The sequence below is a fragment of the Rhyacophila brunnea genome, unplaced genomic scaffold, assembly GCF_057557595.1.
Source record: "Rhyacophila brunnea isolate RB1 unplaced genomic scaffold, BYU_Rbru_1.0 scaffold_2, whole genome shotgun sequence".
NCBI classification, from domain to species: domain Eukaryota; kingdom Metazoa; phylum Arthropoda; class Insecta; order Trichoptera; family Rhyacophilidae; genus Rhyacophila; species Rhyacophila brunnea.
Window position 1 is genome coordinate 30395799 of NW_028232859.1, and position 23395 is coordinate 30419193.

General features: G+C 33.2%; 1 protein-coding gene across 1 annotated transcript; it reads right to left on the reverse strand.

Annotated features, from left to right (window-relative positions):
- Positions 1–17352: 17352 nt before the first annotated feature.
- On the reverse strand, positions 17353–20143 carry LOC147072183 (uncharacterized). The gene is made up of 3 exons (XM_085947136.1): positions 19609–20143; positions 18609–18703; positions 17353–17735 (listed from the first exon to the last, which is right to left on the reverse strand). Exons 1-3 carry the CDS (start codon positions 19613–19615, stop codon positions 17388–17390), a joined length of 450 nt encoding a protein of 149 aa, XP_085803262.1. The 5' UTR covers positions 19616–20143; the 3' UTR covers positions 17353–17387.
- Positions 20144–23395: the final 3252 nt, after the last annotated feature.

The following is a 23395-nucleotide window of genomic DNA, read 5'->3' on the forward strand; positions in this document are numbered from 1 at the left end:
AAAGATCCTAGCCTGGGAGCCCGGATAAGGATGTAGGGGCCATAGCGTACAGTCCTACAAACTTATCTAAAGAATGGTCAAAAATTGAACTACGAACTACACTATGGACGCCATTTTGAAAACGTCATTCGAATGTCAGATTGTGTCCAGCTGCGAGTCTTGATTGGGTAGTTTTCGATGGCGGCTCCCCCATCCATTCTTTAGATAACTTTGTAGGTCTGTAGATGTTATTTGGTGCCCTTCCGTTGGAATATGGTGGCTTGTAAGAAACAGGCCGAGCTAGGTCCAACGTCGCCTCTTCACTATCAGCGTGATGAGTTGGTCCGCTTGGAAGGAAAATATATTTTGACAATAGCAAAATGAATTAGGTATGTACCTAGGTACCTACTTACTTACCTAAAGCATCATTTTTGATTTAAAATGTATTTATATTTTGAGAATACTGGATGTGTAAAGATAAAATATTACCTATATAAAAATAATTACAAGATAAAAAAGAACTTTTTATATACTTACAACGTTTTTAAATTCTGTTGAACCATATCAACTTGACTTGACTAGCTTAAACGATTTAAAAAAAATTGTAAGTACTTGACAATATGTCATAATGATTTCAATAGTAAGGCACGTATGAAAAGTTATTTCGACACCATTAACTGAAAATGAATTCAATTCTACTTAAAGGGCTAAAAGTATTAAAAGAATGCATTTGCATCGTGTTCTGATATATTCTAAAAGTTTCAAATGTCTAGCTAGTCGGGAAATTAGTTAAAAATCGATTGCAAGATTTGTAGCGGACAAAGCATCACCGGACAAATAAGAATACAAGCTAAGAAAAACGTTGTAAATACAACCGAACTGTTTATTTTAAAACACATTTTTAATAGGTATTAAACTATCACATAGGTACATATGGAAATTTAATAGTTTGTATGTTTTTTATGCACCGTTAAGCTAGTTTTATTTACACATGAAAAAGAACATCCATTACATAGAACTCCATTTCATCAAAACTGTCGCTTATTCCTTTAAGCCTTTCATACGTCGACGGCGTTTGAAAGGCTATCGGGAATAACCGACAAAATACAAAATGTTCAAAAGTTAAGAATTTTGGAAAAAAAATCATTTTCAATCACCCAATGGTTCGATTTTTAAAATTTGCACTTTTATAAGGTTCTGAAGATTGTGTCTAAGTGGTGGTGTTGATACTTTTTAAAAATATGACTCAATTTAAGAATTAGTGTCGCTTATGCAATTCGGTCACAAAAATAGAATCAGAAAAAGGGGTCTAACTAAAAATTATAATAGCCGTACTGAGAAGTAAGAAGCAGATATGACGTTTGATATGTAGGTAAGTTTACACATAATATGTGTGTGATAGTTTATTTGTAAGTATATTATTACTTATATATTTTATTATCAAGTGATGAATTTTTTTTTACTAATAGCTTAAATTATGGATCTCTGTGTCTAATGGCAGTGGCGAGGAGTGGAGGTAGGCTGTTGAGATGCAACATAAATAGTGCGCACTATACTTTTTGTCAGTCATAATTATTTGTTTTCATTGAACTAAGAATGCAGGCAGATGGTGCTGTTAGTTTTTGAAATTCAATTAAGCCCTGCCTTCTCCAAACCATTTTAGTTCAGGTGTGCTATGCGCGACCCGACGAAAATGGTGCACTCGTTTACAGTCGTATTTATTTATTTTCGTTGAATTAAGAATACATCCTATTAATACTTTGGACGCTGAAGACGCACCTGGCGCGTAATGACCAGGCGGCCGATCGATGTAATTAACGTGCATTTTAAAGGTGGTAATTAAAAAATCATTAGAAAGACAGCAGCTAATAGTCGAATATTTTTTTAGTATTATATCGCTTAGATCAGTAGGATTTAATTGAATTTTAAAATCTTAGTTAAACTTAGTAAACATTGCAATTTAGAGTTCAATGAAAACTTATGTTATGTTTGACTGACAAAATTTAGTATGCACTATGTATACCCGATATGCACAACCTACGTCCACCCTTCGTCACTGAAAAGAAGACGGATATAGTTTTGGCATTCTTATCGTCTACAGAAATCTAGTTCGCCGATTTATTGACTCTAAACAAATTTCCTTATTACGCCAAGCCATAGAACTTTTACTATTTCTGAGTTCCATGCGCCAAGCTCTCATTCATAAGGGCTGCGCAAGAGTATGTGTGTCGTTGACATTAAATCGGGGTTCTATGATCATAAGGGCGAAATTACAAAATGGCTGTTTTGAGTTAAATATTGCATTGTCGTACGTATAGCGGTTTGCCAGACATTACTCGGCGTATCTACAAATCAATATGGAATTTTAGTTTCATATAGGCGAACATCTTTTTACGCCTGTGTGACTGACATTAATGCCGATTGATTAAGGACAGTTCGGCGTAAGCGGCGTTTCGTCTTTATGACACCGACATAAAGTTTAGTTTATGGAAATTTCGTAATTTTTAGTTTGGCGTAAGATGTCAATTTGACTTAAGTAAACACTTGCTATCGGTTCATATTTGCATATAAACAATGTTTTGAAGAGGTAATGATTGTGGAGATGTCGAAACAGAACCAACGTACAAGCATGCGAAGTAAGTAATTATTTATGTATATTTATTACAGTATTAAAAAAATTTTAGATATGCGAAATATACTTGTGTGGAATGATAACTCAATTTTATCAAAACTAATCCTCTTTTACCTTTCATTCATGGACAGCCTGCGGTTGACAGCGCTTGAAAGGTAATAGGGAACAAGCGTCGAAATATGAAAACTCAATTTTATCAAAACTTATCCTCTTTTACCTTTCATTCATGGACAGCCTGCGGTTGACAGCGTTTGAAAGGTAATAGGGAACAAGCGTCGAAATATGAAAACTCAATTTCATCAAAACTTATCCTCTTTTACCATTTTCATAGCAGTAAAGGAGAAATTGACAAAACAGTGATGGATTTATCGGCATTTGGAACTAACTGTCAAATTTATCGTATTTAGGAACCCAGTAGGTGTGACTTATCGGTCTTTGTTTCTCAACGCTAACGATGAGTGGTTGCCAAGTATAGGGTAAATAAAAAACAATTATTATTTCAATAAATACAAAAATAATTTGTTAGAATGATTTCATTCATTGGTGATCTGGGAATTTTCGTCAGTAAAATAAAAATCGTATTTTTTTTAAATTTATTTATTATCATAAAACCTAATACATTAGAACGAATTGAACATAAGTTTTGTCTTCTCTTTATCAAATAGACAAATGATTAGTAAAATAAAATCAAAAAAATATAACATGGTTAGGTAGACAGCGTTTGAAAGGTAATAGAGAACAAGCGTCGAAATATGAAAACTCAATTTTATCAAAACTTATCCTCTTTTACCTTTCATTCATGGACAGCCTGCGGTTGGCAGCGTTTGAAAGGTAATAGGGAAGAAGCATCCAAATATGAAAACTCAATTTCATCAAAACTTATCCTCTTTTACCTTTCATTCATGGACAGCCTGCGGTTGACAGCGTTTGAAAGGTAATAGGGAACAAGCGTCGAAATATGAAAACTCAATTTTATCAAAACTTATCCTCTTTTACCTTTCATTCATGAACAGCCTGCGGTTGGCAGCGTTTGAAAGGTATAGGGAACGAGCATCAAAATATGAAAACTCAATTTCATCAAAACTTATCCTCTTTTACCTTTCATTCATGGACAGCCTGCGGTTGACAGCGTTTGAAAGGTAATAGGGAACAAGCGTCAAAATATGAAAACTCAATTTTATCAAAACTTATCCTTTTTACCTTTAATTCGTCGACAGCCTGCGGTTGACAGCGTTTGAAAGGTAATAGAGAACAAGCGCCAAAATCCACTTGTGTGTAATGAAAACTCAATTGTATCAAAACTTATCCGAACCCTTAGAGACTATAGATACATCTAGACGCCACCCATTGCATTGCTAAATGAAGCTGCGTGCCGTGCGTTTGGTTTGTGGGCGAGCTAACGCATTCGTGTACAAATGTATCGCAACATTTCAAAATCACCACAAATCAAAAAGTCCACTTTAGGTATTTTTCACTTTTTTATGAATTGCTGAAGAACTACTGATTTCTAACATTTCTGCATTATCAAAATATGAATTTTATTCATTTTAAATATTCAATACTTGAAATAATATAAACTTTCACCCTTGTAACTGTGTATTTGAGAAAACAAATGCTGTTTTTCTCTAATTCATCTATTATGGAATTGGCTAATTTTGAAATCTAGCAACACAAATGTTTGAGACCATAGACCATTTCGCTAGTGCTCGCACTAGACGCTCAGAATCTTTCATTATTATTATCCTACAGCTTTGCCCGTTTTTGCGAGCGATTGTGTGCCTTATTCGTCACGTCCGATGGGTTCAAACGCCAAACACACTAATTGAATGTTCGAAATTCAAATAGGTCATATAGAGTATGAAAGGAAGGGTTTTCCGAATTTAAGTTATCTTGCGATATAATATTCATGTTTCTCTAAAGCTTTCCGGCACATACGTCACATTATTGACAATATGGGAATTTATTTTTTCACAATGTTTGCAACACTCGAACCGACTAAACAAAGATGGCCGCTTTAAATTTAAAATGCGTTTTAACCGATATATACAATCAATTTTTACAAACTAATCGTAATAAGATTGATCGATAAACATATTAGAACTGATTTATTTAAATTTTTATGAATTAAGTTCTCTGTTTAAGTTAAGTTTCTACACCTCTGACGGAAATCAAGTCTTTTGACACTATAAATTTATTACGCTATGTATACTAACATACGGTATTTCAATTGACTCACCACATATTTACTTATGAGATGCATTCGAGTGACTGTAAGTTGAAGTGAGCACAATTTTATATAACTTAACACAGTCACAAAAAAATCACTTTTAAAAAATAGGTAACATCCGTCATTATTTGTTGTTTATGTAAAAAACGACAGGTGATATTATTTACGTCTCTTAATGATTTAAAAATGCACAGCACTATATAATAACTCACATTTATAACAAGCACCCATAGATAACTATAAATATTCAAATAAACAATAACATTTATACGAATTCCGATTAAAACTGATCATTTCATTGAAACGCGGCCGTACGACATATCGGCGTTTTACGATACCAAGGAAAATTTTAAAATATGATGTCACTTTTGTTTTTTTTTTTGTAAGGCTGTTGAATCAATTTTTATTTTATACCAATGAAACTTATATACATTTAATTAGCTCATTATAACCCAAAAATATTTAAAAGGTATCAACCAGTGTTGCCAACTAACATTTTCAAAGGTCAGTAGATTTTTTGATTTTTTCTTCAAAACACCATTGATTGACAAAAATGTATGAAATTCAACAATTGTGTTTGGTGAAAGCGTGCATATTGACATAATCTCACAAGTGTCTTTTAAAAAATCATGAAAAAGTGACTTTTGTTCATCACAAATATCATAATTTCTTCTTTTCCTGACAAAAATTTCAGTAGATCTACTGAAATTTCAGTAGACATGGCAACACTCGATCAACCCAGTGTTGCCAAGTCAAAATTTAAAAATTCAGTAGATAGACATGGCAACACTGACTATGCGATCAACCCATCAGTGTTGCCATGTCAACTGAAATTTGCCAATATACTGAATTTTTTATTTTTTTTTCGAAATTCAAGAAATCTACTGATATTTGTGTTTCTCCATAATTGTAAATTAACTGATGATTCTTTCAATAATAAACTTGAAATGATTTACGCATGACCTTTTTTGATGTTATACACTTCTAAAGTGACATAAAAAGCATTGTAACTCTACCCAAGAGCGCCATTTTATCCATTAATATCATCATTGTTTACAGTAAATTAATATTATTAGTTATTGTTATTCTTATTAGTTTATATCATATCTAATAAACCACATTTTTCAAAATCTTCTGAAATTTTAAACTTTGACTTGGCAACACTGGGTTGCAGTGTTGCCAAGTCAAAATTTAAAAATTCAGTAGATAGACATGGCAACACTGACTATGCGATCAACCCAGTGTTGCAAAGTCAAAATTTAAAAAAAAAAATCAGTAGATAGACATGCCAACACTGACTATGCGATCAACCCAGTGTTGCCAAGCCAAAATTTAAAAAATCAGTAGATAGACATGGCAACACTGACTATGCAATCAACCCAGTGTTGCCAAGTCAAAATTTAAAATTTCAGTAGATTTTGACAAAAAATTCAGTAGATTTCATAAAATATCAGTAGATTTTGAAAAATGTGGTTTATTAGATATGATTTAAAACTAATAAGAATAACAATAACTAATAATATTAATTTACTGTAAGCAATGATGATATTAATGGGTAAAATGGCGCTCTTGGGTAGAGTTACAATGCTTTTTATGTCAATTTAGAAGTGTATAACATCAAAAAAGGTCATGCGTAAATCATTTCAAGTTTATTATTGAAAGAATCATCAGTTAATTTACAATTATGGAGAAACACAAATATCAGTAGATTTCTTGAATTTCGAAAAAAAATAAAAAAATCAGTATATTGGCAAAAAATATCAGTTGATCTACTGAAATTTAAGTAGACATGGCAACACTGGATCAACCATAGAATATTATGTCAAAATTTAATAACGTTACATTTTTTTTATGGCTGTTAAATGATAATTTTTTAAACCAATGAAACTTATAAACATTCAATTGAATTGGCTCACATAACCCAAAAATATTTAAAAGGTATTCGACAATAATTGGTGTTATACATATTATTTAAATCATTATCATCGAGGATCAATCCACTGCTGGATAAAGGCCTCCCTAGCCTGATTCTATTCCTTTCTGTCATTTGAATTCGTGTATTTATCAAAATCGGTGATATTATATTTATCCTCATATTTATATCGTCATCATAATCATCGACTTGAACCAATCCACTGCTGGATAAAGGCCTCCCTACCCTGATTCTACTCCTTTCTGTCATTTGAATTGCTGTGTTTATCAAAATCGGTGATATTATAATTATCTACATATTCGTATCGTTATCATCATCATCATCAACTAGGATCAATCCACTGCTGGATGAAGGGTTCCACAACCTGATTCTACTACTAGCAGTTAAACGAATTTGTGATACTATACCTATTTATATCATCCTTATCAACATCGACCTGAACCAATCCACTGCTGGATTAAGGCCTCCCTAGCCTGATTCTATACTTTTCTGCATTTTAATTGCTGTATTTATCAAAATCGGTGATATTATATTTATCTACATATTTATATTGTCATTATCATCATCGACCTGAACCAATCCACTGCTGGATAAAGCCCTCCCTAGCCTGATTCTACTCCTTTCTGTCTTTTGAATTGCTGTATTTATCAAAATCGGTGAAATTATATTTATCTACATATTCATATCGTTATCATCATCATCATCATCAACTAGGATCAATCCACTGCTGGATGAAGGTTCTCTAGCCTGATTCTATTCCTTTCTGTCATTTGAATTGCTGTATTTATCAAAATCGGTGATATTATATTTATCTACATATTAATATCGTCATCGTCACCATCGACCTGATCTAATCCACTGCTGGATGAAGGGTTCTCTAGCCTGATTCTATTCCTTTCTGTCATTTGAATTGCTGTATTTATCAAAATTGGTGATATTATATTTATCTACATACTCATATCGTTATCATCATCATCATCAACTAGGATCAATCCACTGCTGGATGAAGGATTCCGCAACCTCATTCTACTACTATCAGCGAAATGTCAAACTGTCTGACGTGAATAAAAAATCCATCCCGAAGAGAAAACTATGGCGCCATCTATGCATACTTCACAATTATAATAAAATCCAACACCGCCAAGCCGTCTGCAAGACCTAGCGAGACAGACTGGCGAGAGCCAGCTGGCTCAGCTAGTCTTTCATTATTATTATCCTAAGAGATTTTGGAAAATTCACTAACGGCTCATTTAAGCGACATTTTATTGTTATTTTTACATCTTCACTTCAAAATGTGCGCTACCGATTCATCTACCGTTTGAATTGACCACATTTCACAAATCTTCAATGATTTTACAGGTACTTGACGTTTATATCCGATATTTTCTTACATACCGTATACGATACGCCATATTTCATTTAACGTACAGCAGAATGACGTCTTCGTCGCTTAAGACCTTCTAATCCTTTATTTGACAAACAAATTCGATTATTTTTATTCAAATATCGTAATGTAGGCATTGGCGCACTTTTTTCCGGTGAAAAAACCATAATCTTGCTACAATTCACTGCGTAAATAAAAATCTGACAGGTGTGTCCGCCACTGTCCGTCATATCATAGATAACGTGATATTCCAAATTTGATTTTTTTAAATACTTCTTTGTGGCTGTTCACCTACTATTTTTCTTATTGAATAATTACCTAGGCTACTAATTTCCATACTAAAAAAGTTGCCATTGCAAACAATGAAAGAAATTAATACGAATTGTTATAGTTATCAAAATGTGTGATATTGTATAATATCTACCTATTTTTTTCGTCCCTATCATCATCAATCTTGACCTATACACTGCTGGATGAAGGCCTCCTAAGCCTTATTCTACTCCTTACTTACACATGAATTGTTATATTTATCAAAATCAGTGATATAATATTATTATCTACCTATCTATATATAATGCCATTATTATCACGAGCCTCAATAAATCCACTGCTGGATGAAGGCCTCTCTACGTCGATTGTATTCTTGACAGTATTGAATTTCTAATGTTATTTATCTACATATTCATATCGTCATCATAATCATCATCATCATCATCAACTAGGATCAATCCACTACTGGATGAAGGGTTCCGCAACCTGATTCTACTACTATCGGATTAACGAATTTGTGATATTATACCTATTTCTATCATTCTTATATCATCGACCTGAACCAATCCACTGCTGGATAATGGCCTCCCTAGCCCGGTTCTACTCCTTTCTGTCATATGAATTGCTGTATTTATCAAAATCGGTGATATTATATTTAAAAACATATTTATATCGTCATCATCATCATCAACCAGGATCCATCCACTGCTTAATAAAGACCTCCCTAGCCTGATTCTACTCCTTTTGTCATATGAATGTATGTATTTATCAAAATCTGTGATATTATATGTATCTACACATTCATATCGTCATCATCATCATCATCATTATCATATACCTGAACCAATCCACTGCTTAATAAAGACCCCCTTAGCCTAATTCTCCTCCTTTCTGTCATATGAATTTCTGTATTTATCAAAATCGGTGATATTATATTTATCTACATATTCATATCGTCATCATCATCATCATCATCGACCTGAACCAATCCACTGCTTAATAAAGACCTCCCTAGCCAGATTCTACTCCTTTCTGTCATATGAATTTCTGTATTTATCAAAATCGGTGATATTATATTTATTTAAATATTCATATCGTCATCATCATCATCAACCAGGATCCATCCACTGCTTAATAAAGACCTCCCTAGCCTGATTCTACTCCTTTTGTCATATGAATGTATGTATTTATCAAAATCTGTGATATTATATGTATCTACACATTCATATCGTCATCATCATCATCATCATTATCATATACCTGAACCAATCCACTGCTTAATAAAGACCCCCTTAGCCTAATTCTCCTCCTTTCTGTCATATGAATTTCTGTATTTATCAAAATCGGTGATATTATATTTATCTACATATTCATATCGTCATCATCATCATCATCATCGACCTGAACCAATCCACTGCTTAATAAAGACCTCCCTAGCCAGATTCTACTCCTTTCTGTCATATGAATTTCTGTATTTATCAAAATCGGTGATATTATATTTATTTAAATATTCATATCGTCATCATCATCATCAACCAGGATCCATCCACTGCTTAATAAAGACCTCCCTAGCTTGATTCTACTCCTTTTGTCATATGAATGTATGTATTTATCAAAATCTGTGATATTATATGTATCTACACATTCATATCGTCATCATCATCATCATCATTATCATATACCTGAACCAATCCACTGCTTAATAAAGACCCCCTTAGCCTAATTCTCCTCCTTTCTGTCATATGAATTTCTATATTTATCAAAATCGGTGATATTATATTTATCTACATATTCATATCGTCATCATCATCATCATCGACCTAAACCAATCCACTGCTTAATAAAGACCTCCCTAGCTTGATTCTACTCCTTTCTGTCATATGAATTGCTGTATTTATCAAAATCGGTGATATTATATTTATTTACATATTCATATCGTCATTATCATCATTATCATCATCATCATCATCGACCTGAAACAATCCACTGCTTAATAAAGACCTCGCTAGCCTGATTCTACTCTTTGCTGTCATATGAATTTCTGTATTTATCAAAATCGGTGATATTATATTTATTTACATATTCATATCGTCATCATCATCATCATCGACCTAAACCAATCCACTACTTAAAGACCTCCTAAGCCTGATTCTACTCCTTTCTGTGATATGAATTTCTGTATTTATCAAAATCGGTGATATTACCTACATTTATCTACATATTCATATCGTCATCATCATCAACCAGGATCAATTCACTGCTGGATGAAGAGTTCCGCAACCTGATTCTACTACTATATTATTATACCTATTTCTATCGTCCTTATCATCATTGACCTGAACCCATCCACTGCTGGATAAATCCCATGCCTGATTGTACTCCTTTCTGTCATTTGAATTGCTGTATTTATCAAAATCGGTGATATTATAATATTATATCTATTTATATTTCCATTATCATTATGAGCCTGAATCAATCCACCGGTGGATGAAGGCCTCTCTAAGTTGTTTGAATTTCTGTCGGTCATATGAATTGCTAGATTTATCAAAATTGCTGATATTATATTTACCCATTCATAATATCGTCATTTTCATCATCAACCAAGATTAATCCACTGCTGGATGAAGGTTATCCTTTCCTAATTCTACTCTTCTTGGTCATATAAACTGCAATATTTTTCTAAATTTGTGATTTTATTTACCTACCCATTTATATTGTCATTATCGTCATCAACCTGTATCAATCCACTGCTGGATGAAGGCCTCTTTAAGCTGATTCCACATTTTTAGGTCTTATAAATTCCTATTCTTATCAGATATAATATGTATTGCTTCATTATTAATCAACATTTGTCTCGATATGAATATCCCGCACCGGAAACTATATTGTTAAAGGTTAATTTTTAAATCAAAATATGATTTTTTAAATATTATTCTATGGCTCCAAGCATTTATTTTTTATAGACAATGAAACAAAATATTGTTTAAATTTATTTTTATGCTGCTAACTTTTTTCCATTATGTAAATGGGACCCGAAAGAGATTAATATTCGCGTTATATTGGATCGCTATTAATGATAATCACGATTGAGATGTATAATTATTTATCATATTTAAATGCACATACCTACATATATATTGTAGTAAAATTAAAATGACAGTGGTATCAATCTGGCTTAGCAGTCTGAAATGGTGTCAGATGATATTGAGAAGGCCAGACTCCAGAATAGACTATGCACATGACTCCAAATTTGTATTGGCAGTGACGACATGCAGATCGTAAAACTGACAAATCAGATAAATTTTCAGTTGTCTGACGTGAATGAAAATCTATCCCGAAGGGAAAACTATGGCGCCGTCTATACACACTTTACAATTATTATATTAAAATCCAACACCAAGTCACTATGACGAAAAGCTGTCTGCAAGACCTAGCGAGACAGACTGGCGAGAGCCAGCTGGCTCAGCTAGTCTCCTATATATTATTATCCTACAGCTTTCCCGATGTTTGGCGAGCGATTGTGTGCCTTATTCGTCACGTCCGATGGGTTCAAACGTCAAACACACTAATTGAATGTTCGAAATTCAAATAGGTCATATAGAGTATGAAAGGAAGGGTTTTCCGAATTTAAGTTATCTTGCGATATAATATTGATGTTTCTCTAAAGCTTTTCGGCACATACGTCACTTTATTGACAATATGGGAATTTATTTTTTCACAATGTTTGCAACACTCGAACCAACTAAACAAATATGGCCGCTTCAAATTTAAAATGCGTTTTAACCGATATATACAATCAATTTTCACAAACTAATCATAATAAGATTAATCGATAAACATATTAGAACTGATTTATTTAAATTTTTATGAATTAAGTTCTTTGTTTAAGTTAAGTTACTACACCTCTGATGGAAATCAAGTCTTTTGACACTATAAATTTATTACGCTATGTATACTAACATACGGTATTTCAATTGACTCACCACATATTTACTTATCAGATGCATTCGAGTGACTATAAGTTGAAGTGAGCACAATTTTATATAACTTAACACAGTCACAAAAAAATCACTTTTAAAAACTAGGTAACATCCGTCATTATTTGTTGTTTATGTAAAAAACGACAGGTGATATTATTTACGTCTCATAATGATTTAAAAATGCACAGCACTATATAATAACTCACATTTATAACAAGCACCCATAGATAACTATAAATATTCAAATAAACAATAACATTTATACGAATTCCGATTAAAACTGATCATTTCATTGAAACGCGGGCGTACGACATATCGGCGTTTTACGATACCAAGGACAATTTTAAAATATGTCACTTTTGTTTTTTTTTTTGTAAGGCTGTTGAATCAATTTTTTTTGAACCAATGAAACTTATATACATTTAATTAGCTCATTATAACCCAAAAATATTTAAAAGGTATCAACCAGTGTTGCCAACTAACATTTTCAAAGTTCAGTTGATTTTTTGATTTTTTCTTCAAAACACCATTGATTGACAAAAATGTATGAAATTCAACGATTGTGTTTGGTGAAAGCGTGCATATTGACATAATCTCACAAGTGTCTTTTAAAAAATCATGAAAAAGTGACTTTTGTTCATCACAAATATCATAATTTCTTCTTTTCCTGACAAAAATTTCAGTAGATCTACTGAAATTTCAGTAGACATGGCAACACTCGATCAACCCAGTGTTGCCAAGTCAAAATTTAAAAATTCAGTAGATGGACATGGCGACACTGACTATGCGATCAACCCAGTGCTGCCAAGTCAAAATTTAAAATTTCAGTAGATTTTGACAAAAAATTCAGTAGATTTCATAAAATATCAGTAGATTTTGAAAAATGTGGTTTATTCAAAGAGATTGGAAGACTGGGGAGAGGGAACACGCCATCATTTATGTACTAAAAAATACGAATCGGAGAAAGTCAGTTGGTAATGTTGGCATTCTGGAGCTAGTACCTACTTGTTCGTGTGATAAAACAACATGGCGGATATAATATTGTAATTCTCTCCATGTTGAAAGAAGTAAGATATTTTCGTCGACATTTTAAGTAAAAAAACCATGGCCTGTTGCAGTGCAATAGGATGCAAAGCCAAGAGGAATGCCGGCGTATCTTTTCACAGGTATTTATAATAATAATATTACATTTTTCTCTACGTTTATTGACAAATAAGTGTTGTATTACTAAACGTTATTATTCGGTAAAAAAATGTTTATTAATGGAAGAATACAAATGAGTAACAGCATTTCGGAACAATATGCATACTATTAATTATTTATACATTGATAGTTTTTCCTAAAAGATCTTTTACAATAACAATTCACACTTTTACATCAAACGTCAAATGGTTGTTTATTGCGAAAAATCCAGGGCCGTATGCATAATATTATTTTGAACCCAAAATATACGATGTGTTTTTCAAAGTAAAAACTGTTAGTGCTAGTTTATGACATTCATTATTTACATAGATTTTATATTTCATTTCAGAGTTAAATATATTTTTAAGAATTCCAAACAAAAAATTGTATTTATATGAAGTATGTAATGGAGTATATGTAGCAATTTTATAATGTTATATAAATTAAATTGTTTCAGATTTCCGAAAAATGAAGTTCTTCGGAAATTGTGGATTGATGCAGTCGGGCGGGAGAGCTGGGTGCCATCCAAATATTCACTACTGTGTGGGAAGCATTTCTCGGAAAGTGATTTCATCAGAGGCGGTCACATTATCCGGCTGAAAGAGTTTTCAATACCATCGATATTTTATATTAATGTACTTCAGGTGCGGTAAACACTTTGTGCATTTTACTATAATTTAATGAAATGATATCTCTATAACAACTTGCCTAAAGTTCCTTTTGAAAATTTTGCAAATAAAATTCATGTATTTCTTTCAGTCAATGCCGAAGGTTCACAACCCGCCAACACTGGAAAAGATGGATGTTGACGTTACCTCTGATGATACATCGAAAAATAGCGCTCTACCAGCAACTTCATTTGGTTCTCCCTGTACACCCCGACGGTTTATGTTAAAGCGTAAAGTTTCTTTATTAAGATCAAAAGTAAAAAATCTTCGTCAAAAAAATCGTCGACAGGCATTAAAAATCACTAGTTTAGATAATATTATTCGAGAATTAGAAAAAAAGGGAAATATTCTAGGTGAAGGCATTGAATTGTTGTCTTCGATGAACGATCCCAACAAAGATTTTTTAATAAGATACTTAACCAAGTCTCAAGAAAGTCCGGTTAACAAAAAATATTCTGCGGAACTTCGGAAATTTGCCATTACATTACATTATTATTCGCCTGCAGCTTATAGATATGTACGGCAAATTTTCAACACGTGTTTGCCGCACGAAAAAACACTTTCGAAATGGTATAGACAAGTTAATTGCGATCCAGGATTTACACAGGAGTCGATCGAAGCTGTTATGCTCAAATCTGATAATAGCACTCATCCTCTTGTTTGTTCCCTGATAATGGATGAGATGAGTGTCAGAAAACAGTTAGAACGAGTTGGTGATAAAGAAATGGGATACGTTAACTTTGGTGCTAATTTTGAAGGAGATCAAATACCCCTTGCACGTGAGATACTAACTTTTATGGTTGTTTGTGTCAACGAGTCATGGAAACTTCCACTTGGATATTTTCCAATCGATGGGATTTCCGGGGAACAGAAGGGAGTTTTAGTAAAACAATGCCTTAAAATTTTAAAGGAATGCAATGTACATGTAATATCTTTAACGTTTGATGGTGCACCTGCTAATATTACAATGGCGAAACAGTTGGGTTGTTGTTTCGATGAAGAAAATTTTGTACCATATTTTGTTTTTGATAACCAAAAAATAGTTGTTATTTTAGATCCTTGTCATATGATTAAACTTATTCGAAATGCTTTGGGGGATAGAAAACTTATAATAGATTCAAATGGGGGACTTATTAGATGGGATTTAATTGTTAATTTACAAATATTACAAAGCAGTGAGGGGCTTCATCTAGCAAATAAATTTAAAAAAACGCACGTAGAATACACTAAACAAAAAATGAAAGTTCGATTGGCTGTTCAGTTGTTCAGCGATTCTGTAGCTGATGCTATAGAATTCTGTGCTTATCAACTAGAGCTGCCAGAGTTTGCTAATTGTGAACCGACAGTAAAATTCATTAGACATATGAATAAACTTTTTGATATATTTAATTCCAGAAGTAATAATAATTGTTCGGGGAAGTGGAAAAAGCCTGTATGTTCTGAGAATTACCCTGCTATTTCTTCATTTCTCTCTGAAGTATATGTCTACATTGGAGGTCTTAAATTTAGAAATGGGAAAAGGGTCATTAATAGCAACAAAAAAACAGGTTTCTTAGGATTTCAATGTTGTATAAAAAAGTTTAGAATTTTTATATCGTAATACAATAACTTCACAACTTTCTAATTTAACTTATTTAACTATGTATAAGTTTTCGCAGGATCACATAGAAATATTTTTTGGACTAATACGTGCGCAAGGTGGGTATAACAACAACCCAACAGTTCGTCAATTTAGATCAGCTTATAAAAAAATATTGATTAATGCCGAACTCAAGGCTTCTTTCACCGGTAATTGCATTCCTTTAGATCACATATCAATTCTAAATTGCTCTAGCAACCCCATCAGCATAATCAACTCTTCATCATCTAGGGCTAGAATATGCGATGATGGGGACATAAATTCCAGTTCCGGAGATATTGATTTTGACGATATTCTTGATTCAATTTATATAAGCAACTATGTCGGCGAAGTCGTAACATATATTGCCGGATTCGTTGTCAGGCATTTGCGGAAAATGTTATGCCAGCGCTCCATTGGCGAGCCAAAAGTCCGAGGACAATAAGTCTTCAGATTTTTCTACATTCTGCTACTGGCTAACAGACGTTCAACGAAACGAGGTATATTATTAATTTGACGAGTAAAACCGTCGACTTTGACAGCATAGATAATATACGTAAATTTGACAGTTAAATCGTGATGGCGTTAAATGATACCGACGTTTTGTGTTTTTTGGGTTATTGGGTGGCAGATAATCTAATAACGAAGCAAAGGGTACACAAATACTGGGTGAAACAATGGTTAAGGAAACGAACGACATTATCCCACACAAATTTAATATGAGAATTGCGTTTGCAACCGAGCGATTTCCGCAATTATTTGCGAATGTCGGAGGATGTATACACAGAACTGTATAATTTGGTCTCCCCATTTATTAAAAAAAAATACTATTATGAGGGAAGCTATTTCTCCTCATGATAGATTATGTGCAACCCTGCGATTTTTGACTGCCGGCGGAACGTTCACTGACTTGCATTATAGAACTGCGATTGGAAGACAAACTCTGGGCAAGATAATTCCCGAAACTTGCCAAGTCATCATTGACGTTTTGAAAGGAGAATATTTCAAGGTGTGTATTATATTATACGTCATCTAATAAAGTTGGGCAAATTTACAAATATATAATTAACAAGTAGACGTCGGTTGGTCTTATAAAGTGAACGTTTAGTGGATTGTTTTACCTATATAACTCATAGACGGCAACAGCATAAAAATGACAGACAAGATGCATTTGAGATAGGTATATATATAGTCACAAATAAGGCCATCGTTGACATGCTAAATATTCAATAGACCGTTAGAATTCTGTACCTAGCCAGGACTCTCCATATAGGCTGTAAGCAAGCTACTTAATTATTCCTGTTGAATGTATTGTAATACTAGTCATATTCTTCGAAAAGCAAGCATGGAATTTGATTTCTAAATGAGGCCACATAATAATATAGGTATGCTAACATAACTCAAATACTTACCATTTGTTGTATCGCTTAAGCCTTAAGGTTTATAGGCATAAAAAACAAACAAAAAAACAAATATTTTACAAGATATTTATTCACACAAAAAACATTAATTTATTATACCGGCTTTTGTACATTTTTGCTTAATATACGATAAACTGGTTGAGTATGAACAGTAGTTGCTGGCATTATTTTGTCACTTTGTCCCATAAAGGCAACTTCATGCATCAGCTTCTCGGCCAGCAATCTTTGTCCCTGTGACATCGATCGTAGTTTCATGGCCATCATTTTGCCAAAAACATCAAATTCATCTTCAGTCTTGCTTAGTTTGTCGGTGATTAATTCTAACACTTTGTTGGCGCTATCATTCGATTTTTTTCGTTTGAACGATGGGGGTTCTGGTGCTCTATTAAGATTCGACCTTGGAGTAGTCGACAACGTTGATGTTGAAGGCGAATATTCTATCTGTAAATAAAATATTGATTATTTTTTGTTGCAGTTCCCTGATACGCACGAAGAAATGGAGACGATTGCAGAAGAATTTAATAGTAAATGGCAATTTCCAAATTGCCTGGGCGCAGTTGATGGGAAACACATTGCAATGTGCCACCTGCAGGCGCCGGCTCCCACTTTTATAATTACAAACATTTCCACAGCATTGTTTTGATGGCGATTGCAAATGCTAATTATGAATTTATTTATGTTGATGTTGGAACAAATGGACGTATTTCTGATGGAGGCGTACTGAGAAAATCTATTTTTTTCAAACGTTTAGACGAAGGCAGATTAAAAATACCTGCACAAAAAAAACCTACTGCTAATTCTGATGCACTGCCATTGGCGATGAAGCCTTTGCATTACGTAACGATTTCTTAAAGCCGTATTCACAAAGGCAATTAAATCACAGTAAAATAATATATAATTATCGGACATGCAGAGCCAGGCGAATTATAGAAAATGTTTTTGGCATTTTAGCTGCTAGATTCCGCATTTTTCAAGCTCCAATAAACATGAAAATTGAAAATATCAATACAGTTGTATTAGCTTGCTGTGTGCTGCACAACTTTCTTCGTCGCAAATCAACAAATTCTTATACTCCTTCTCATGACCTTGATAGGGAAAATCCTGAGACAGGTTTAATAGAGCTCGGACTGAGGTTACAGGACACCTTAGCGCCTTTGGAAGCAATGACTAATTGGAACTCGACTGCCAATGCTAAAAAAGCGCGAGGAGATTTTGAAAAATATTTTAATACTACCGGGGCTGTCACATGGCAAGAAAGTATGATAAGCAATAGATAAATTAAACCAATGTAACAGTTTAGTTAAAATGTTTTACCTCAATACAATCTTCGTTGTTTAACGAGTTGGAGTAACTCTCATCAGGAGACATGTTTTCCAAATCGTCCGCCATGCTGGATATTGAGCTCGATTCTGTAAAACAAAATGTAAATTGTTAAAATACAACATAATACTCAAACTTGTTTTTTATTATCTCTCCCCTAAGTACCCATTCCTTCATATGGTTAATATTGATATGATTATTTATATTGGTATAATTGGTGTAATCCAGTATATCAGGTATTTTCAAAATGTGTTTTCCGCTGTATTCCTCATAACCAAACTGTACCATTAATTTTGATTGATGATTGACGATTTATTGATTGTCTCTGAAGGAACCTAACTCGAGCGATTTTTGATTTCATGATCATTTCTTTTCTTCTTCTTTCGACCATGTCCGATCATAATATGGACCTCCATGGAGTGGAGGTTTGTATTGACAGATTTTGTTTTTACGAGAAATGGATGTCAGCCACTTGCTCAACATATTAGGTCCATACTCTGACTCATACACAAATTGAAATTCAATGTGTACTTGTCAGACCCAGGATTTGAACCTGGGACCCGACCACGACTCAATAAGCCAACGCTTAAGCCGCGCTTCCACCGCCATGATCGTACCTATATATTATTATTTCTTACCTACCTCAGCAAAGAATAAGTAATTTTATTGTGACTAGAAATGATTCATAGCTGTATGTTTTAATTGCTTAATAGTTGCTAATCTAATGCGATGTCACTTTCAGAGCTACGACAATGTCATAGTCTGCACGTGTATAATAAATAGCTTTAAAGCATTCCCTCGTACCTATATATTATTATTATTTATTACCTACCTCAGCAAAGAATAAGTAATTTTATTGTGACTAGAAATGATTCATAGCTGTATGTTTTAATTGCTTAATAGTAGCTAATCTAATGCGATGTCACTTTCAGAGCTACGACAATTTCATAATCTGCACGTGAATAATAAATAGCTTTAAAGCATTCCCACGTACCTTCCATTTGGTCGTTCAAGAACTCCAAATTTTTATAGTACCACAGTTTGGGTAGATATACTGCGTCTGTGCCGGCTCCGCTTCGATATGATGTCCTTACTTTATTTCTCTCCTTTCTGTAACCCGACCTCAATGTCTGTATTTTCTTTTTGACATCGTTGACCGTTGCCTGCGGCTCCACCTTGATTAATATTTCCAAAAGTTCCGCATACGCCAAGGACTTGGCATCACGATTCTTGTCGTCTTCCACAACGACGGGTTGTCTTTAAAACAACTAATAAAATCTTCCAAGAAACTTTTCGAATGCACTCGTAGATCTACCATTGTTGTTTTCGATGTCCGAACACTTTGAATGACAGTAAAATAATGATGGCGCTCATAGACTAATATATGGCGCTGTCGTCCGTCGGCATAGATATAAATAATGTGACGGTAAAGCGTGGTGAACGTACGAATTTCAGCGGCTCGGCGAGTAAAATATCAAACATGTTTGAAATCCAACGAGCCTGGTCTGCGGATTAAAAAGTCCGCAGACCTGGGGTGCTCCACGCGAAAAAAAAGTCCGAAGACTGTAAATCGTCTGACTTGCGTGCCAATGGAGCGCCGGCATTAAAGTGTGAAAAGTGTCTGTCAGCGATCACAGGTGTCAGGGAGAATCTCATGGAGTCGTTGATCGTTGCAAAAGATAGAGGTGGCTTAGTGTACCCCTCAATGGATGTAATTTCCATTTGTACACGCAGTGAAAAAATCTTTAGAGAAGCCCTGCATCAAAGCGGAGGCATTCGTATGCATCCAAAATTTAATTTAGAATATTTAAATAATAAACTTTTAAAATATTTTGTTAATAGCAACTGTATTTTTAGAGAATTAGATAATCACATGTATGATACTTCGCCATTAACAAACCATGTCACAAATTTAATGAAACTAGTTTCAAAAAAATATTTAGAAATAAGATATCATTATTTAGTGAAAAATGCAGAGCAACCAATCAACCATATTAGACAATATTTTAATAGATTAATTATACTTAGGAATCAATAGTTTTTCAAACCATTTTCGTTTTAAATAATCGATTTTTTTGTATGAATTCATATTATATATGCAGGGCTTCTCTGATAATAATATTATGTTAAATAGATAAAATATTGTAATTAACTATATAATCAAATTTTCAACATACCTACATGTATTTTGTGTCTAATAGGTTTATATAACCAAGTAATTTTATACACAATATGTCAAAAACGAACCCATGTTATATTTTTATTTCATAAAATATTTTCAAAATACACATGTGTAAATAGGTAGGTAATATAATATACTTTTTTTTTGTTTGTAACTGTAATTATTTGTGTTTTTTATTTAACCGTTTTATCTAAACAAAAATGCTATGTTATTTTATATAGAACAATATGTAAAAACAAGACCATATTTCTTATTCCAATATTTAACCATTTGCTATTAACTGATTTGTGTATAATTTTTCATAATATTATTGTGTTTTTTGTGTTATTAAAAATAAAATACTTACATCCATTTGCATTATTTTTTCTTACCCTGAATTCTAATAAAGTTTTTATTGCGGGAACTTTTTATAATGAAAATACGTTTATCATAAATTGGTTGTAAGCTTGTGTTGATAAAAAAAAATACTCAGTGGGGCGTTTTTATGTCCGAGTATGGCCCATTTGCAGCAAAGTGTACCTAATTTCAGAGAAGTAACACTTTCTCTCACAAAACGAAAGTACACACTGACATTTGTGTGCTACCTGGGAGGAGTCCAATCTCTTTGGGTTTATTAGATATGATTTAAAACTAATAAGAATAACAATAACTAATAATATTAATTTATTGTAAACAATGATGATATTAATGGGTAAAATGGCGCTCTTGGGTAGAGTTACAATGCTTTTTATGTCAATTTAGAAGTGTATAACATCAAAAAAGGTCATGCCTAAAACATTTCAAGTTTTTTATTAAAAGAATCATCAGTTAATTTACAATTATGGAGAAACACAAATATCAGTAGATTTCTTGAATTTCGAAAAAAAATCAAAAATTCAGTATATTGGCAAAAAATATCAGTTGATCTACATAAAATTTCAGTAGACATGGCAACACTGGATCAACCATAGAATATTATTTCAAAATTTGGTAACGTAACATTTTTTTATGGCTGTTAAATGATAATTTTTTAAACCAATGAAACTTATATACATTCAATTAGCTCATATAACCCAAAAATATTCAAAAGGTATTCAACAATAATTGGTGTTATACATATTATTTAAATCATCAACCAGGATCAATCCACTGCTGGATAAAGGCCTCCCTAACCTGATTCTATTCCTTTCTGTCATTTGAATTCCTGTATTTATCAAAATCGGTGATATTATATTTATCCTCATATTCATATCGTCATCATAATCATCGACCTGAACCAATCCACTGCTGGATAAAGGCCTCCCTACCCTGATTCTACTCCTTTCTGTCATTTGAATTGCTGTATTTATCAAAATCGGTGATATTATATTTATCTACATATTCGTATCGTTATCATCATCATCATCAACTAGGATCAATCCACTGCTGGATGAAGGGTTCCGCAACCTGATTCTACCACTAGCAGTTAAACGAATTTGTGATACTATACCTATTTATATCATCCTTATCAACATCGACCTGAACCAATCCACTGCTGGATTAAGGCCTCCCTAGCTTGATTCTATTCCTTTCTGCATTTTAATTGCTGTATTTATCAAAATCGGTGAAATTATATTTATCTACATATTCATATTGTCATTATCATCATCGACCTAAACCAATCCACTGCTGGATAAAGGCCTCCCTAGCCTGATTCTACTCCTTTCTGTCTTTTGAATTGCTGTATTTATCAAAATCGGTGATATTATATTTATCTACATATTCATATTGGTATCATCATCAACTAGGATCAATCCACTGCTGGATGAAGGGTTCCCTAGCCTGATTCTATTCCTTTCTGTCATTTGAATTGCTGTATTTATCAAAATCGGTGATATTATATTTATCTACATATTAATATCGTCATCGTCACCATCGACCTGATCCAATCCACTGCTGGATAAAGGCCTCCTTACCCATATTCTACTCCTTTCTGTCATTTGAATTGCTGTATTTATCAAAATTGGTGATATTATATTTATCTACATACTCATATCGTTATCATCATCATCATCAACTAGGATCAATCCACTGCTGGATGAAGGATTCCGCAACCTCATTCTACTACTATCAGCGAAATGTCAAACTGTCTGACGTGAATAAAAAACCCATCCCGAAGAGAAAACTATGGCGCCATCTATGCATACTTCACAATTATATTAAAATCCAACACCGCCAAGCCGTCTGCAAGACCTAGCGAGACAGACTGGCGAGAGCCAGCTGGCTCAGCTAGTTAAAAAATAATTTTCTATTTTTTACGTTATATAGTATTTTTAAGCGGTCAAAATGCAAGGTTACACCAGGTTACTTAATATTAAAATACATAATAATATACAAATAAATTATCACGAACATGTATCAACTAACCATGAATCGTAATACAATCTTCTTGCTTATCAGTACGGCTACCGCGTTTTAATACTGTCAACACACAGAACCATCTTTTCTACCTAATTATTTAATTATTAACTAAAAATATTTACCACTGACTTTATGTTTAACACAAAAATAACGATTTTAGCAACACGGTTATCGACGCTAAGTTAAGCAACAAACTACGATTTGGCGTCTACACTTTAGC